The sequence below is a fragment of the Orycteropus afer genome, unplaced genomic scaffold (assembly GCF_000298275.1).
Source record: "Orycteropus afer afer isolate SDZICR_OR568_19922 unplaced genomic scaffold, OryAfe1.0 scaffold00323, whole genome shotgun sequence".
In the NCBI taxonomy this organism is placed as follows: Eukaryota; Metazoa; Chordata; class Mammalia; order Tubulidentata; family Orycteropodidae; genus Orycteropus; species Orycteropus afer.
Genome location: NW_006921910.1, coordinates 1,832,514 through 1,850,073, shown reverse-complemented (window position 1 = coordinate 1,850,073; position 17,560 = coordinate 1,832,514). Strand labels below are relative to the sequence as shown.

Below are 17,560 nucleotides of genomic sequence, written 5' to 3'. Positions count from 1 at the left end.
CAAATTCTTCTGCTAGTTGGGGTTTAGTCCACTTCTATATCCTTCCCTTCAAGGCTCAGGGGTCCAAGGTTATCTTCTGTGTCTGTGTTAAATGGTTTCCCCTTTCTTTGTTGAAGAGGGTCTGTGTGGTCTTTCTGCCTAGTCCTCCATCTTGCCGGAAGCCTAGCCCTACTCCTTTACCATCACTTCACAAAATGCCTAGAAAATTCCACAGTCTGAAAGAGATGAATGAAACAAATGATGTCATTCAATGAATGAAGTATCAGTAGCTTCAAATGGGGGAAAACAATGTACAGTGTTCTTCAGAGAGGGAGATAAGAGAGGTACAAAAAGTAACTTTTCGAGAAAACAACATGTGGTCAGGAGACTTGATGATGTCACAAAGAGGCCATAAACATTATCCACAGGTTACTAATTCAGATGAGAGGGAATAATTAGCATATTAAAATCAATCCCTTGGGTGGAGCTTTAACATTACAATGAGATATGCTAGTAACTGCCATCTTTATATCTTTTACTATGCATGCTTAACCTGCAATCATATGAAATAGTATGTATAATTCTGACGTAATCCCTCCCTAATGAAAAGGAGCTTGGAAAGCACCTAGATAGACAGGATCTGAGGGAATTCCCCTCTCTGTCCTAGCTTGTGCATGATCTCAATAAAGCTGTGGTTTCTACTCTTCACCTCAGTATGTCCTTATTGCCTTTAGTCACACTGGGCAATGGACCTGTGTTTTGTAGGTAATACACAGACATTGTGAGTTTGGTTCCAGACGACTGCAACAAACTGAATCGTAACAGAGCGAGTCACACAATTTTTTTTAGTTTCCCAGTGCACATAAGTTATGTTTACATGATACTGTAGTCCATTAACTGTGCAATAGCCTTATGAAAAACTTGGAAATATTGTGAAAATTACCAAATTCTGTTGGGAAAATGGCACTGATAGACTTGCTTGAGGCACACTTTCAATTAGGAAAACAAAACAAAAAAACTGCGTATCTGGGAGGCACAATACAGGAAGTGCAAAAAAACAAGGCTGCCTGTACAGGAGAGAGGCTCTTAGGAAGGGCCTGGTACCTGAGCCTGCTCCTTTCCTTCCTACCTGCCTGCCAGCATTCACTGGCCCCTCTAATGAGCCTTAAACTCTTCCAGTCTGCTTGCACCTCCTTCTTTGACTGCCTTTCCTGCTATTCCTCCCACCACTGCCACAACCACCTCAGCCTGGCTAGTTCTATGGTAGATTGTGGCTAAGGGAAGAATAGTGGCTTCAGTCATGGGTATGATGCACAGGGCATCCTGGCCAAGTAAGCAGTTCCATGGGGTATCCCCCTCTGTGGCTCCAATGGCATCTGCACAGTTCTACCTCAGGTGAGTGGGGTGGCACAGGTAGATGTGAATGGATGCCAAGACCCTCTCCCCTGCATCTCCAGGGCCAAGACAGACATGGGACCAGGGAGCTAGTGAGAGACAGATAAGATCCATAGTACTTAGCAAAGTACGTCTGCTATGTCCCATTCTTCAGTATTTTTGAATGCTATTATAACCTTATGGGACCACAGATGCATATGCAGCTGGACAATGCCCAAACAGATGTTATATGGCTCAAACCTGTAGTCCCAATAGCCAAAAGGTGTAAACAACCCAAATGTCCATCAACAAATGAAAGGATAAACAAAATATGAGGTGTGCGTGTACGTATGCGTGTGTATGTGTACATATAAATGCATACATACATATATATGTTGTTAGGTTTCAACTCATAGCAATCCCACATACAACAGAATGAAAACTGCCCAGTACTGTGCCATCCCTATAATCTTGCTATGCTTGAGCCCATCATTGTAGCCATTGTGTCAATCCATCTCATTGAAGGTCTTCCCCTTTTGTGCTGACTTTACCAAGCATGATATCCTTCCATAATGAATTAATACTTGGCCATGGAAAAGAATGAAGTTCTAATATATGACATGACCCTTGAAAACATCATATTAAGTGAAATTAGCCAGATACAAAGGACAAATATTGTATGATCCCAATTATATGAAATATCTAGAATAGAATACATAAGTACATAGAGATAGAAAGTAGTTTAGTGGTTACCATAGGCTGGTGGAGCTCTGGTAGCATATTGCCTAAGGTACTTGACTGCTAACTAGAAGGCTGGTGGTTCAAACCCACCAGCCACTCCTCGGAAGGAATGTTGGGCAATCTACTTCCGTAGTGATACTGCCTCGGCAACCCAAGGAGGGGTCGCTATGAGTCGGGTCTGACTCGACAGCACATAACAACAACAACAACAACAACATAAGCTGGTGGGAGGAGGGAATGGGGAGCCATTATTCAATCGCTACAGAGTTTCTGTGTAGGCTGATGGAAAAGGCCTGGAAACAAATAGTGGTGATAGTTTTATAACCCTGCAAATGTAATTGATGCCACTGAATTAATGTACACCTAAAAATGGTAAAATTGGTAAATTTTATGTTATATAAATTTTACCACAATAAAATTATATTCCCCAGAAAAGATATTATAGATGGAATTATGTATGTAAAGTCTACCAAAAAGTAGACCTTATCAAGGGCCAAGGATTATTTTGGGAAAAGGACAGGAAATCCACTTTACACAGCATGTAGTATACCCATTATTTGGGTACACCTCATTCCCTAAACCACTAGTTTTTTCTTCACCTCTTTCCTGTTCGATTCACTATGGGTTCTACAAGTTTTCTTCTTCTGTCTCTCTTATATTACCTTATTCATTTTAAGCCAGCCAGCAGTTATTATATGAAAGCAGCACAATTTATTCAGATTCCATGCTTGTCTACTCTTTGAGCCAGCATTCTTTCATATCACTCTTCATGGAGAAGTGGCACAGTGAAGATGTGTTTTCCCAATCTTGTGGCAGAGAATATTTGGAACCTCCTGTGCCAACACTGGAGCTCCAGTGGCATAGTGCCTAAGGCATTTGACTGCTAACCAGAAGGCTGATGGATCAAACCCACCAGATGCTCCTCGGAAGGAAGATTGGGCAATTTGCTTCTGCAGTGATACCGCCTCCAATACCCAAGGAGGGGTCACTATGAGTCGGATCTGACTTGATGGCAGTGAGTTTGTTTTTTTGGTTTTTGGTACCAACACTAAGTTCTATATTAAAGACTCCAACTATGAGCTCCTGACTCTTGCATGAACAAGAGTCATCCTGAGTTGACTTTCTTTACTCTGGGTCATTATTTAACACAACAGTACTAACACAAAAACAAATCCAATTACTGAGGGTAGAGAAAGTGGGCACTGAAAGTCAAAACAGAATGGTACCATGGGCCTAGACCTACTAGATGAGTCTTCTTGAGCAGACATTTGCTGCAAATGCTCAAACAATGCATGTCCGCACATTGTTTGACAATGGTCATAATAGATAACAGTCTTGTAGATAACAGTCTTGGGTGGTTAATGATCCATGGAAAATTGTGAAGGCCATGGCTAAGTTCCTTTCAAGTGGGAAGAAGTATCTTCATTTAAAATTATTAAAGCCTTGAGCCTTATTTTCCTTGCACTAAAAGGAGGATGGCCCAGTGAGTGACCCTACTCTACTCATTTAAGGATAGAATTTCATTTAAAAACAGCTCCTAAATGGTATCTTCAATTTAACATAGTTTCATTGTAAGGTAGCTATGAAACAAAGAACTTAAAGGCAGCATTCTGAGAAAATGCCCGAATAGGCCTAGTGTCTATCTCAAATATAAGGAGACATTCCCCTCCAATTAATCATCCCTCACAGAAGAGGCTGACATTTTATATTTCTATCTTCACAAAAGAAGCTCTAGTAGCGTAGTGCCTAAGGCACTTGACTGCTAACCAGAAGGCTGGCGGTTCAAACCTACCAGCCACTCTTTGGAAGGAAGATGGGGCAATCTACTTCCATAGTGATACTGCCTTGGAAACACACAGAGGGGTCACTATGAGTCGGGTCCGATCCAACAGCACATAACAACAACAATATCCTCACAAAGCCTTTCATGTTATGAGACACTCTTTGAATCCCTTTATTTTGAACATCAAAACACTGTTTGGGTATATTACATTAGCCTGAAGTGACCTCCACCAGAGTGAGTTTTTGACCATTTATAAAGGTTATCTTTCACCATACTTCCTCAATCTGTATGCTGAGCAAATAATCTGAGGAGCTGGACTACATGAAGTAGAGCATAGCATCAGGATTGGAGGAAGACTCATTAACAACCTGCGACATGCAGACAACACAACTTTGCTTGCTGAAAGTGAGGATGACTTGGAAAACTTACTGATGAAGATTAAAGACTACAGTCTACAGTATGGATTACATCTCAACACAAAGAAAATGAAAATCTTCACAACTGGACCAATTAGCAGCATCACAAGAAATGGAGAAAAGACTGAAGTTGTCAAAGATTTCATATTTCTTCATTCCACAAGCAACACCAATGGAAGCAAAGGTCAAGACATCAGATGTATTGCACTGGGCAAATCTGCTGCAAAAGACCTCTTTGAAGTGCTGAATGGCAAAGATGTCTCTTTGAAGACTAAGGTGCACCTAACCCAAGCCATGGTATTTTCAATTGCCTCATATGAATGAGAGAGCTGGACGATGAATAAGGAAGACCGAAGAAGAGTTGATGCTTTTGAGTTGTAGTGCTGGCGAAGAATGCTGAAAGTACCATGGACTGCCAGAAGAACTAACAAATCTGTCCTGGGGGAAATGCAGCCAGAGTGCTCCTTTGTAGCAAGAATGGCCAGATGTCTGACCTACCTTGGTCATGTTGTCAGAAGGGACCACGCCCTGAGAAAGGATGTCATGCTTGGTAAAGTGGAGGGCAAATGAAAAAGGGGAAGGGCCTCAGTGAGGTGGATTGACTTAGTAGATGCAACAATGGGCTCAGATATAGTAAGATTTGTGAGGCTGGTATACGATCGGGCAGTGTTTCGTTCTGCTGTTCACAGGGTTGCTATGAGTCAGAGCCGACTCAATGTCACCTAACAACAACAACAACAGCAAAGGTTATCTGACAGAACTGACTTTTTAATAAAGGAGTAAAGTGGCATACATAGCTTTAGTAGTAGTGTTAAGACGCTATTATAAACAAGCCTTTTGAAAATCACCTTGAAAGCAGCATGGTAAATGGTTCTATCTAGAGATCACAAGCATGGGCCTACAGGACAAAAACACAGAAACAAGTGTCAACTGTTAAGCAAATATGTAATTGTGCTTCAGGATGAATTTTCAGTAAGAGTATCATTGCAGATTCAAAGAATGGTGTAGTAGAATTAGCCTGATGGAAATAAAAACAATGTGCCTCGAACAACTGTGTCAGATGACTCAGAAAGTAGCTCAAGTGAAGACAAAGATCTGATGGCATGGTTGCATATAAATAATTTGAAAAAAAAATTTTATGACATGTTAGCATGGGGAAAAAGCTTTACTTCTCAATTTTACATAATATTTGGTTGTGTACATAATTTGTAACACATAATTTATATGTGATTTAAAATGTTGTAACTAAAAGGTTGTATCTAATATTCTAAGCAGTTATTTGATCATTTCATTTGGGCTACCCTAAAAATGTTGATTCAGACTTTTTCATTGTGAGGCTGGACAGTGGTCATCACATACGTATTCAGAATCGTCTTGTATTAGGTCACATGCATTATTTATGGGCCTGTCCCTGCTCTCCAAATTGGCTTTAGTTCCTGGCACCTGCTTTCTCTCCTCTTTTGTGTCATAAGTTCCTGATTCAGCAAGCACAGTGCCTGCTTTTGACCTTGTCACTATGGCCAGGAGGAAATATATGAAATCTGTATCAGACTGAACTATACATAGTGGTTGTTCATTTGTGATTTTTAAGGCTTTTGGCCATTAGGAAGCCACCTAGTTTTCATGACTCGGTTCTTGTGCATTTTTTAAAAGAGTTTGGTGTGCCTCATATATACATACATGATATTCATAACATATACATGATATTAAACATTTGTTACAAAGCCAGAGTAGTGGTCTTGGCAGCAATAGAAAGCAGTCTGAATCTGCTCTGGTTGAGGCTGACTCTGAGTAATGAAAGAAATGATGAGACTATCAACAACTAATGATATCAACAACTAATCAATTCATTGATTAGACTGCACAAGAGGTTTTTATCCTTGCAAAATCCTGTCCTCAGTGAAAGCTAAAATACTATAAGTTGCAATTAATAAACAGTTTAAGTTTATAATTCAATCTACTAACAAACAAATCTTCTGAAACTTACTGGAAAGTACTGCTGTTCCTGAGGGCTGGATTCACTGTGCTGATGTGGATTTAAATCAGTAATCCTAGAAGAATTCCATATTGCCCATAAAACCAACTTCACAAATAAGCACTTGGGAGTCTGTTTGAAAGTCTACTATGTTTCATAGTAGAAAAATTATCCTAAGTTTTAAATGTATTAATTCTTCAAAAAAATGAAAAAAAAAAAAAAAATCCACAAAACTACCTTCTCTATAAAAATATCTTTCTTGGGCTTTTTAGAACTGATATATTAGACACAGCCTGTAGGAAGAAGTGAAGAAAAAGCTACCCAAGAATGCCATTCCTTGCAAAGTGACATACTGTTACTGACAACTGTTGTGTTAGAAGCAATTAGACCAATTAAGCCTGGCAGCATGATTTCAAGAGAGATGCTGTGCAAGGCTGGAACCACAATGAGAATCTGCATTGAAGCAAGGACCAGTTGATACATGCAAAAACATACAATTCTTGAGTGCTAGGCATTTGACTGCTAACCAGAAGGCTGGTGGTTCAAACCCACCAGCCACTCCTTGGAAGGAAGATTGGACAATCTACTTCTGTAGTGATATTGCCTCAGAAACCCAAGGAGGGGTCGCTATGAGTTGGATCCAACTTGATGGCAGTGAGTTTGGTTTTTTTGGTTATCCTAAATCCCTTGGAAGAGATAGAGTGGAGTAAGATGATAAAAGTCATGATTTGGGATTTCTGTTTAGTCCTTTTCAAAGGGAGGAAGGCATTATCTAGAAGTGGGTTTCATCCACAGTAGGGATTTGGTACATGGAGAAAGCCTGACTGATGCATAGAATGAAGAGAAAACTGGCTAAAATTTTCTTTCTAAGTTACTATTCCTAAAGAAGAGCCTCTTCCCATAAAGTACACAATCTGAACAGAACAGAGTTTAAGATAAAGAGGAAATTTGGGTTTTTATTCTGAATTAGTCAAATGTAGATGTTTATATAAAGGCCCAAATAAATGGAAAATGAAATTTGTTTCATGTTTGAGTTAGAACAACAGATAATACAGGAAAATCTCCATATAATACTAAAGACAGATGGACTTCCAGTAAGATAGTGGAATAGGCAGACAAGATACACAGACCCTCTTCAACAAAGAAAACAGAAACCAGTTGACACAGACACAGAAGCTAATCCTGGAGCCCTGAGCTTTGAAAGGAAAGATACAGAACTGGATTAAACACCACCTAGTAGAAGAACCTGAATGAAAACAATGAATAAGGAGACAAATAGAGAGCTGCAGACTGTCAGCTATCCTGACAGCATGCACTGTTTGAATATTTCCTAGTGGTGTCAAGATCTGGGAATTAATCTAAAAATTGGCCCTGCTTGCCAAGGGCTGCATGGACAACTGCACTGGTGGTGGATGATTAAAAAGGGAAATAGTAAAGAAGGAGACAAACTGAGTTCTGGACTTTTGGCTGTCTGGAGGGTGCGGCCATTTTGAATGTGTACAAGCGGTGGCCATTTGGATATTTAAAGCAACAGTGTTCTTGTGCAGATTCCAGACCCTAGAATAGCCTCTGCTTGCCAAGGACAGAATGGCTGGAGGCTGACAACTGGAAAGGTATAATATTCCCCTTGTAACTCTTAACACCCTACCCCCTCTTGGCAAATGAAGTTGTGGCCATCACTCATCTCCACCCACCTTCTGGACTGGCAGGAATTCCATCCCAGTCTGTGTGCTCTGAGGGCATCTGAGTTTCCTGCCCCACCCACCCTCCAGATTTGTTTTTGAATTTTCTTTAACAAATTTTTTTCCTTTCTTTTTATTGTTTTTTTTTTCTGTTTTCAGGTTCTAGTTTTGGGCTTTACTTTCTCTTCCCTTTTCCTGGTTCCCATCTTTTCCCTCATTATTCTCTTACTCTAGCTCTTTTCTCTTATTTCCCCATCCCCAGATATTGTAGGTTTACTTTTTTCTCTTTTTCTCTACACATTTATTTTGTCTTTTAAAAGTATTTCTTTAAATATTTCCTCTCTTTTATTGCCTTTCCTCTTTTTTTTTCTTTCTTTCTGTTTTTGGTGATTGTTCCTGTGTGTTTATGCAGTGTATGTTTTTTGCCCTATTTTTACTTTTTTGGTGTTTTTTTTTATTATTGTTTTTGTCTAATTCAGACAAATTATCATGGGAGAGAGCAACCATGCCTATATGACCCAACCATACCTGTACCTTCTTCAGCCCCACCTACTGAGTGAGGGCCACCACTTGCTTCTGCACCAACTGGCCAAGGATACATGACAGCCAATATGAGCTTGACCCACCCTTAACTGCTCTTCACAAACAGCTAAAAGAAATCTGTGCACCTACTCTCATTTTCTATCACACCTACCAGGAGACAAGTGGTGAATGTGTAAGTGCTGCCAATTAGCAAATACAGGAGCACAATACCCTATTACTCAGACACATCCAAAGAAAACAAAAATCTTGAGTGAATCACTCCAACATACAATCACCAATTAAATATAAATACAACTACATTACAATGTCTCAGAGACAACAGACCATCACAGTCCACAAAAAGAAGCAAGAGAAAGCAATAGAAACAAGAGACTAGGATACAGACCCAGAACACATCCCTGAGGAAGAAACAGCATTGGAAATTCCTGACAAAAGAATTATATTTAGGTACCTTTACCTAACACCATACACAAAAACTAACTCCAGATGGATCAAAGACTTAAATGTGAAACCTAAAACTATAAAGTTCCTCAAGGAAAAAAATAGGGGCAAATTTAGGGGCCCTAATTTATCGCATAAATAGACTGTCAAGCATAACCCCAAATGCACAAAGAGCAGAAGGTAAATTAGATGAATGGGACCTTGTAAAAATTAAATTTTTATGTCTTCAAAAGACTTCTGCAAGACTAAAGAGAGAAACTGCAGATTGGGAAAAAATATTTGTCAATGACCTATCTGACAAGAGACATATCTCTAAAATTTATAGAAAACTCCAACACCTCAACAACAAAAAGACAAACAATCCAATTAAAAAATGGGCAGGGGTCATGAATAAACAATTCACTAAAGAGGATATTCAGGTGGCTAAAAAACACATATTAAAACAACAATGAGATACCATCTTGCCCCAGCACTAGCAGCAAAGTTCAACAAGACAGAAAACAACAAATTCTGGTGAGGCTGTGGCAAGATTGGGACTCACATACACTGCTGGTGGGACTGTCAAATGATAAAACCACTGTGGAAAGCACTATGGTGATTCCTTAAAAAGTTGGAATTAGAAATACCATTTTATCTAGCAATCCCATTACTAGGTATATATCCTAAAGAAGTGAGAGCCAGGACAAGAAGAGACAGATGCATGTTGTTGTTGTTGTTATGTGCTGTCAAGTCGGACCCGACTCATAGCGACCCCTCCTTGGGTTTCCGAGGCAGTATCACTATGGAAGTAGGATTGCCCAAACTTCCTTCTGAGGAGTGGCTGGTGGGTTTGAGCCACCAGCCTTCTGGTTAGCAGTCAAGTGCCTTAGGCACTACGCTACCAGAGCTCCTAGATAGATGCATACCCATGTTTATTGCAGCACTATCAACAATAGCAAAAAGATGGAAACAAGCTAGGTGCTCACCAACAGAAGATTGGATAAGCAAACTATGGCACATACACACAGTGGAATACTATGGAACACTAAAGAATAATGCAGAATCTACAAAACACCGTATAATGTAGATCAACTTAGAGGACATTATGCTGAGTGAAATAAGTCAGTCACAGAAGGACAAATATTGCATTAGTTCAATTCACTGAAAAAAGTCAAGGAAAGGTTTATATATGGAAGGAAACTTTCTTTGCTGGTTACCAGGGGTGGCAGGGGAGGGGAGGGAACATTGTTAGATAGGTAGGGATAAGTGCTGATTTGGGTGAAGGGAAGGGCAATGTACCAAATATAAGTGATCAACATGGTGGCACTGAGGAAGAGGAAGATAGAGAGAGGTGAATGGGAGGTACAGACAACAAAGATGAACCCTTTTGCACATGCAGTACTGCACTGTCAGTGATGGCAAATATTGATCTATGGGTAGATAGATGGGTGTACAGGCTGAATGATCAGGTATGCCTATGCAGGGGGGAGTGTGCCCATGATCATGTATAGTGTTGGCAGACAATGTTTCTACAAGTGTATTTGTATGTTCTGTAAGAATTTCCAGGTATATAGTAGAGCTGACAAGGGACACGGTTGTAGTCACTTCTTGGACACTGCCAGCTACCCAGAGGGCGTGAGTAGTTGGACCTGCGGGCTCAAGACCATGGTCACAGGGGACATCACGTTCAATTGGCAAAACATACTACACAAAAACATTGCTCTACATCCTACTTTTGTGGGTAGTGATTGGGATCTTAAAAGCTTGGAAGTGGCCATCTAGATGCAACGATGGGTCTCTCCTTGTCCAGAACAAAGAAGAATGAAGAAAAGCAAAGATGCATAGAAACAATTAGTCCAAGGACTAGAAGAACTAGATGGTGTCTGGCTACCACTGTCAACCATTTGGAGGGGGATTGGTAGAGGAGATACTAGACAGAGTGGGAGAACAATGTGGAACAAAACTCAAAATCATAAAAAAGACAAGGTTTGCTGATCTGATAGAGTCTGGTGAGATCCCTGAGACTATTGCCCTGTGGTGTAGTAAATTACATACTATGGCTTTTCTAGCCATAGCCTTTGTAAACTCTGTGGTGGAATGTGCCATGAGCAATTAAGTAGCTCTGATTGTTAAAGTTATCCTCCTGGGGTTGAGAGAGCAGCACGAAGCAATTTTCTGGGAAGTTTGCTCCTTCTCAGGCGTGTGGAATTCTGGTATTTGCTGGGCTTAAAGTGAGCCCTCCTAGAGGCAGAGATGGGGAGAGTCTCTCTGACTGCTGGTGGAGAGATGCATTTGCTGAAAGAGATGCGAGAGACACATGCTGCTGAGAGAGACATGCTACTGAGAGACTGAGAAAAATGGCCTGCTGAGAGAGCCGGATGGCTGCTGAGAGACACGGCTGGCTGCCGAGAGACACCACTGAATGCTGAGTGAGATGGCTAGATGCTGAGTGAGATAGCTGGCTGAGAGAGACTGAGCATTCCTGAACTTGAATTGTAGCCTGTTGCTTCCCTAATAAACCCCATACTCTGTGAGTTCTGTGTGGTCACTGCAGCAAATTACTGAACCCAGCAGAGAGGTGGTGGGTGCCACAGGAGGAATGGTTGATGAAAAGGCTGGAGGGAGGAAGCATGCCTGGCCTTCCAGGAATAGGCCTTGGGCTGCTGATAGTGATTCTGTCTTCCTCTTACATGGTCAGAGGAGGTCAGAAGATGTGGCCTCCCTGCCCCATTAGCAGGCTCCTAGCCCCCTTCAGGTCTGGAATGGAACTCACTCCTGTGGCTTCCAGCCAAATAACAGACTGGCATATGGGCTGAACGTTTACATCAGGTAGATAAAATACTTGGAGTGATCAATCGTGAAAGAACAGAAAAGCAGTGTTTGCACGGGGAGACAGCTCAGGGTGTGGGAGTGCATGGGAAGGAAGGGCACAGGGAAGAGGTAACTATGGGGAGGAAGTGGGAAGAGAGCTGTTACACTGTGGGGAATTACAGTCAATGTCATGAGACAAAATGTGTATGAACTGCTGTATGGAAAATGAATTTTCTCTGTAAACATTCACCCAAATCACAATAAATTTTTTTATAAAAAAAATACTAAAGATATATTAACATAGTAATTGATAGACTTTTTTTTAATAGTTAATTTGGAAGAACAATATTGGGTTAAATCTAGGATAGGACAGATTTTTTTTTTTTTTAATTGTCAGAGTTAGAAATATACTTGCTTTAAAAATTCAACTGACCACTGAGCATTTTTTTCCAGCACTACTACTTGTGTCTTAAGTCTCTACAAGCAAAGACACATTATCTACCTGGTTTCCCTGTTTGTTTATTTTGTCTTTTTCTATTGCTTAACAAGAGTCAGAAAGAGATATTACTTCTGAAAGGCAGATCCCCAGCCTGATGAACACTAAAAAAAAAAAAGCCATGCCTGTTAGATGTGACCTATAGATTTTTAGTAGCAGAAGTGAAGAAGTTCCTCAGAAAAACTGACTTTTCTTCAAATACAGGGCAAACTGACTCATGAGCATCCTCTGAAGCAATATATATCACTAGTGAACTCAGTTGAAAAAGCTGGTAGGCAGGTATCTGTTTGACACAGAAGAGACAGACTCTTTTATATCCAAGACACAATATGCAATTACATTATTAGCTATTCTGCAAACATCTAAGAAGGTTGATTAATCTTGGTGAGAAAAGGAAATGCCTACTACCAGATTCTTATTTTAGGATACCTGCTGCCGTTGAACTGATTCCAACTCAGAGCAGTGCTATAGGACAGAGTAAAACTGCCCCACAGTGTTTCTGAGGCTGTAAATCTTTATAGAAGCAGAATGCCACATTTTTCTCCCATGAAACCGCTAACAGTTTTGAACCACTGACCTTTCACCTGGCAGTTGAATTCTTTAACCATTGTGCCACCAGGGCTCCTTCCTTTAGGATAACAAACAAAAACTCACTGCCGTCAAGTCGGATCCGACTCATAGAGACCCCTCCCAAATTTAGTTGTTTCACAATCTCCTGGAAGCTTTTTAACAATACAGCTGCCTAGGTCCTAATGTAGAGCTTAGATCTGAAGCTCTGCATTTTCAAATAACTCCCTATCCTAAATCCTGGTGATTCTGGGTACTCAAGGGCAGTGGTAGAATGTCTAATGTTACAAATAATAAATATTCCTGATGTCCATTACTCACGTGTAAACCTTAAGCACAAAATCCTTTTCTTCCTTTACTTCCGTGAGTGACTGTAGGACATCCAGGATGCTCAGGACCGCACAGCCATATGGTCGCCGGTAGTGCAGGTGGGCAGGGCCTTTCTTTGAGTCATTCAAGAGCATCCGACCTGGGACACAGCAGAAAACACCAGTCAGACTGAGAACATCATATACCTCTCCAGCATCACTTTGACTGCCATTTGAGGATGCCAGAGCTACAAACATCTTAGAGATCCTCTAAATTGGCCAACTAAGACTAGACGGCTGAAGGCAGACTTCCAAAGATGCAAAGATCTTTATGTGCAGGAACTCAAACAGGCCTCTGGCCAGGGCACATTCAGTCAATCACCCTTATCACCTACCCATGAACCAACACCAACAGTAACATTTATTGTCAGTGCATTAATCAGATGACAATAAATCACTGTGCTTCATGAGTTTCTTAGAAAAACTAGTGTACTAATACAAGGTTAGGCAATCTACTTCCGTAGTGATACTGCCTCAGAAACCCAAGGAGGGGTCCCTATGAGTCGGATCCGACTCGATGGCAGTAGGTTTGGTTTTCTGGAATAGATTTAAATTTCCAGGTATATTAAGGATCTGAAGTTTAGTATTTTATCTGTCAGACATAAACTATGTATGCACAGAAAGGGATGAGGATATGTTGTTCTTCCAACCATACTGTGCTGCCAAAGCTGCTCCTGAATCACTGTGGAAGTGAGAGCATCTCAGGAAGTTGATAGCTCCTCCTTATCAAAGGCTGTGCAAACAAAACTGGAGCCTCAAACAAATGCTTTATTAAATATAGCAAAACAGTTGTTTTCTTGGTAAGGGATTAAAAAATATTCTTTGACAAAAATGTACAAGATATGCTAGAATACTAGCCTATGAAGGAAGAACTTGATTAGTCATAGCCCTCAAAATAATGTCATAAACTTGAAATAAGGCTGGGCAAACCAACCACACAACAACTACACAAATCACTTTCTTCATCTTGGGTGAGGCAGAGGTGAGGTGCCATCCATCTAGTGGAGTGATGACAATAACTAATTTTGTGGAAAATAGCATTGTTGTTGTTATGTGCCATCGAGTCAGACCCAACTCATAGCGACCCCTCCTTGGGTTTCTGAGGTGATATCACTACAGAAGTAGATTGCCCAGTCTTCCTTCTGAGGAAAGGCTGATGGGTTTGAACTCCCAGCCTTCTGGTTAGCAGTCAAGTGCCTTAGGCACTACACTACCAGAGCTCCTGGAAAATAGCATAGGAATATAATTTTAGACACATACCAAGAGCAAGGACCACCTGCCACCTCCATCCATGACCCCAGGACCTGCTATAAGACCTCTGAGACAGACAGTTGTACAGGGGCAGGACAATATTATGATGTGATTGAGGGAATGTTAAAAAGTACACCATTTAAATAAGTAATTTGAGTCCCAAACCAAAGGCAGCAAAAGGTCTCAAGAGAGAAAAAAATCTATTTATATCAAACTCAGCTACCACAGCAGCTGAGTTTAAGGTAGAAACACAATTTAAGCTGGACTCTAATATATAAGAGCTAGGGAAAGAGAAAATTCATAAATAGGAGATATTTATTCTAACTTGAGTTAGTCTAAATCATATGAATGGATAAGGTGAACAGTACCTATTCGGATCACATGGGCAACTATATATAAATCCCTCTTCATATCTTTGCTGCTCAGATCCTAAGAAAAGAGAAACCATAAGTAAATTGAGGCAATGAATACACAGAAAATAATTAACATTTCACTTTGAACCCCATAATGATTTGCTTTTGTTGCTTTTAGCACGTTATAGGTGAGGGAGGGGGATAAAGCATACAGCAGTTCAGTGTTTATGAGGCTCCTATAGTGAAAGTATGGATATCTTACATGTTTCTGGAAGTTTATTTTCCTGAATATTTTTCAGCACTTATTTAGATAAGAAATCAAATATCTGTAAGAATTCTCACATTGTTGTTGTTATGTTGTTATTTGCCGTCGAGTCGGCCCCGACTCATAGCGACCCCTCCTTGGGTTTCCGAGGCAGTATCACTACGGAAGTAGGATTGCCCAACCTTCCTTCCGAGGAGTGGCTGGTGGGTCATTAGAAATATTTATAATATTGCTTTATCACATTTATTCTAATATCATATAAAAACATTCTGTAACAAAAGGAATAAATATTTAATGCAGGAAAAATAGAACACCCAAAAGCTCATTAGTGACTAAAATTCCAAAAGTTTATTTTCTACTAATTTTAAATTTATTTCATTGTCCACCAGTGACTATTACACACTAGGACTATTCCCTTAAAATGAAATTAATTTGATTTTAGTGAAACCTCAACAATTTTATTTCTTTTTCTAAATTTAGACATGCATAACTTACACTAAAGTACAAAGCTGAAAATAATTTCATGTGGAAAATTGCAAGGGTTGACTTTCTACATACCATCATTGAACTGATTTTGACTTGTAGTCAGAAACTTTTTCAATTGCAAGAATAATGTAAATACTTTATACATTAAGTATTTATGTTTAGAACACCTTTTGGAATAAAATGTTTGTTCATGAGCATGCATTTATATTTTATTTAATGCATTATACTTGAAGTAAAAAACTTCTTGAAGTATGTATTGTTTCAGACTTTTCACCAGATTGCCAACTAGCTCCTCTCCCAGCCATTGTTGTGAATTAATGATGGTTGATGAAGCATCCTCTGCCCTAAATGGACAGTGCCAATGATTTCCCTTTTGTTTCTAGGAAAGGGTTCCTTAGTTCTATTTCCTTAGTATCTTTCATCTTTTGATTGGACCTAGATGCTTGTCTCTCTTTAGTAAAACAGGAAAAAGGGATAATCAAGTGGCAGCCATGATTTGGATTGAGCTTTGAGATCCACAGTCCCATCTTTGCTTTATTTTCATTCTCGGTTACAGGGTTAGGACTAGAGTGAGGCAAGTAACATACCTAATGTACACAATTTAAGGAGGCACTCACTCTCAGGGTCCTGTGCCTTGTTTGCTTCGTCCTAGTCCCACACTTGCCATGTTGGCTAGTCATGAATATGTTAAGGGAAAGGGGACATTAAAAAGCAATATGTAAGTAGAACACTGGTGTACAAGTCTCTGTTTGAGTCTCGGCTTTCCAAGTCTTTTGGGTGCACATATCTAGAAGTAGAATTGCCAGGTTATATGTTAGTTCTATTTTCAGTTTTTTGAGGAACTATCACACTGTTTTCTACAATGGGTGGACCATTTTGCATTACCACCAGCATAGATAAGGGTTCCAATAATGTTCACTGCACCACGATTCACAATAGCCAAAAGGTGGAATCAACCTAATTGCTCATCAAGAGATGAATGGATAAACAAAATGTAGTTCATACATACAATGGAATACTACCCAGTCAACAGAAGAAATGAAATCTTGAAACATGCTATAATCTGAATGGAGCTTGAAGATATTATGCTGATCGACATAAGTCAATCACAAAAGGACAAATATTATATGACCTCACTTATATAAAAAGATAAGAAAAGGCAAATGCATAGAGACAAAAGTTTGTTAGTGGTTACTAGGAGTAGGAAGGAGGGGGGAAAAGGGAGGTTAACAGTGATGAAAAAGTCACACTGACTAAGGGTAGGGTGGCACAGCTGATTACTGTAATTGCTGTCAATGAACTGTATTTATAAAAAATTGAATTGGCAAAAGTTGGGTGATAGATATATTTACAGCAACCAAAAAAGAAAAAAGAGTAGTGATAAGACTGCTTATGTGCAGCAACCAAAAAGTTTCTGGGATTTGGTTCCTTGGTTTGGAGGTTTGGGGCCATGGTTTTATGGGACATCCCAGTTAACTGGCCTAAAAATGTATTTGGTGCTTCTGTTCTACTTCCAAGTTATTGAGTAGTGCCTGGGACCATCCAAGCTTACAAGTGGCCATGCAAGGCATGACAACTGGTCTTTATTCACCTGGAGCAACAGAGGAAGAAGAGGAGTCAGTAGTAGGAGTTTTGCAATGTGTGGCTAATTGTCTCTATGAACAATTGCTTCCTTTGCCAGAAGAACTATATGGTACCCAGCTACCATTACTAAACATTTTGATCAAATATTCTATAGAAAAATCCCAGTCAAAATGGGAAAACGCAGAACAGAATTTCAAATTCTCATGGACTCCAGAATTTCTCAAAATTTGAATTTCAGAAATTCTGATGAACCTCTGAAACTACTGCTCTGAGATAATCTTTAAAACTTAGACCAAAAATATTTGCTGCAGTCTTTCTAAAACCAAACAGTCATCTAGCTTAATTAGTAAAAAAAAAAAGGTCTGCTTTGAGCATTATGCTCTTTTAAGAATTATCCCTATAGAATCAAAGTGAACAACAGCAACTCAAAAAATTAGATGAGAACCTTAGGAGGCAGTAGTTTATG

The 17,560-nt window shown here is 39.8% G+C and overlaps 1 protein-coding gene across 1 annotated transcript in view; it reads right to left on the bottom strand.

Moving 5' to 3' along the window:
• The window catches only part of DOCK3 (dedicator of cytokinesis 3), a 738,119-nt gene that overhangs the window by 214,003 nt on the left and 506,556 nt on the right, over positions 1-17,560 (bottom strand). The window contains exons 11-12 of the mRNA XM_007952017.2: positions 14,775-14,835; positions 13,109-13,256 (exon numbers count right to left, since the gene is read on the bottom strand). Coding sequence (XP_007950208.2) covers positions 13,109-13,256; positions 14,775-14,835 — 209 coding nt within the window. The remainder of the gene's footprint in view (positions 1-13,108; positions 13,257-14,774; positions 14,836-17,560) is intronic.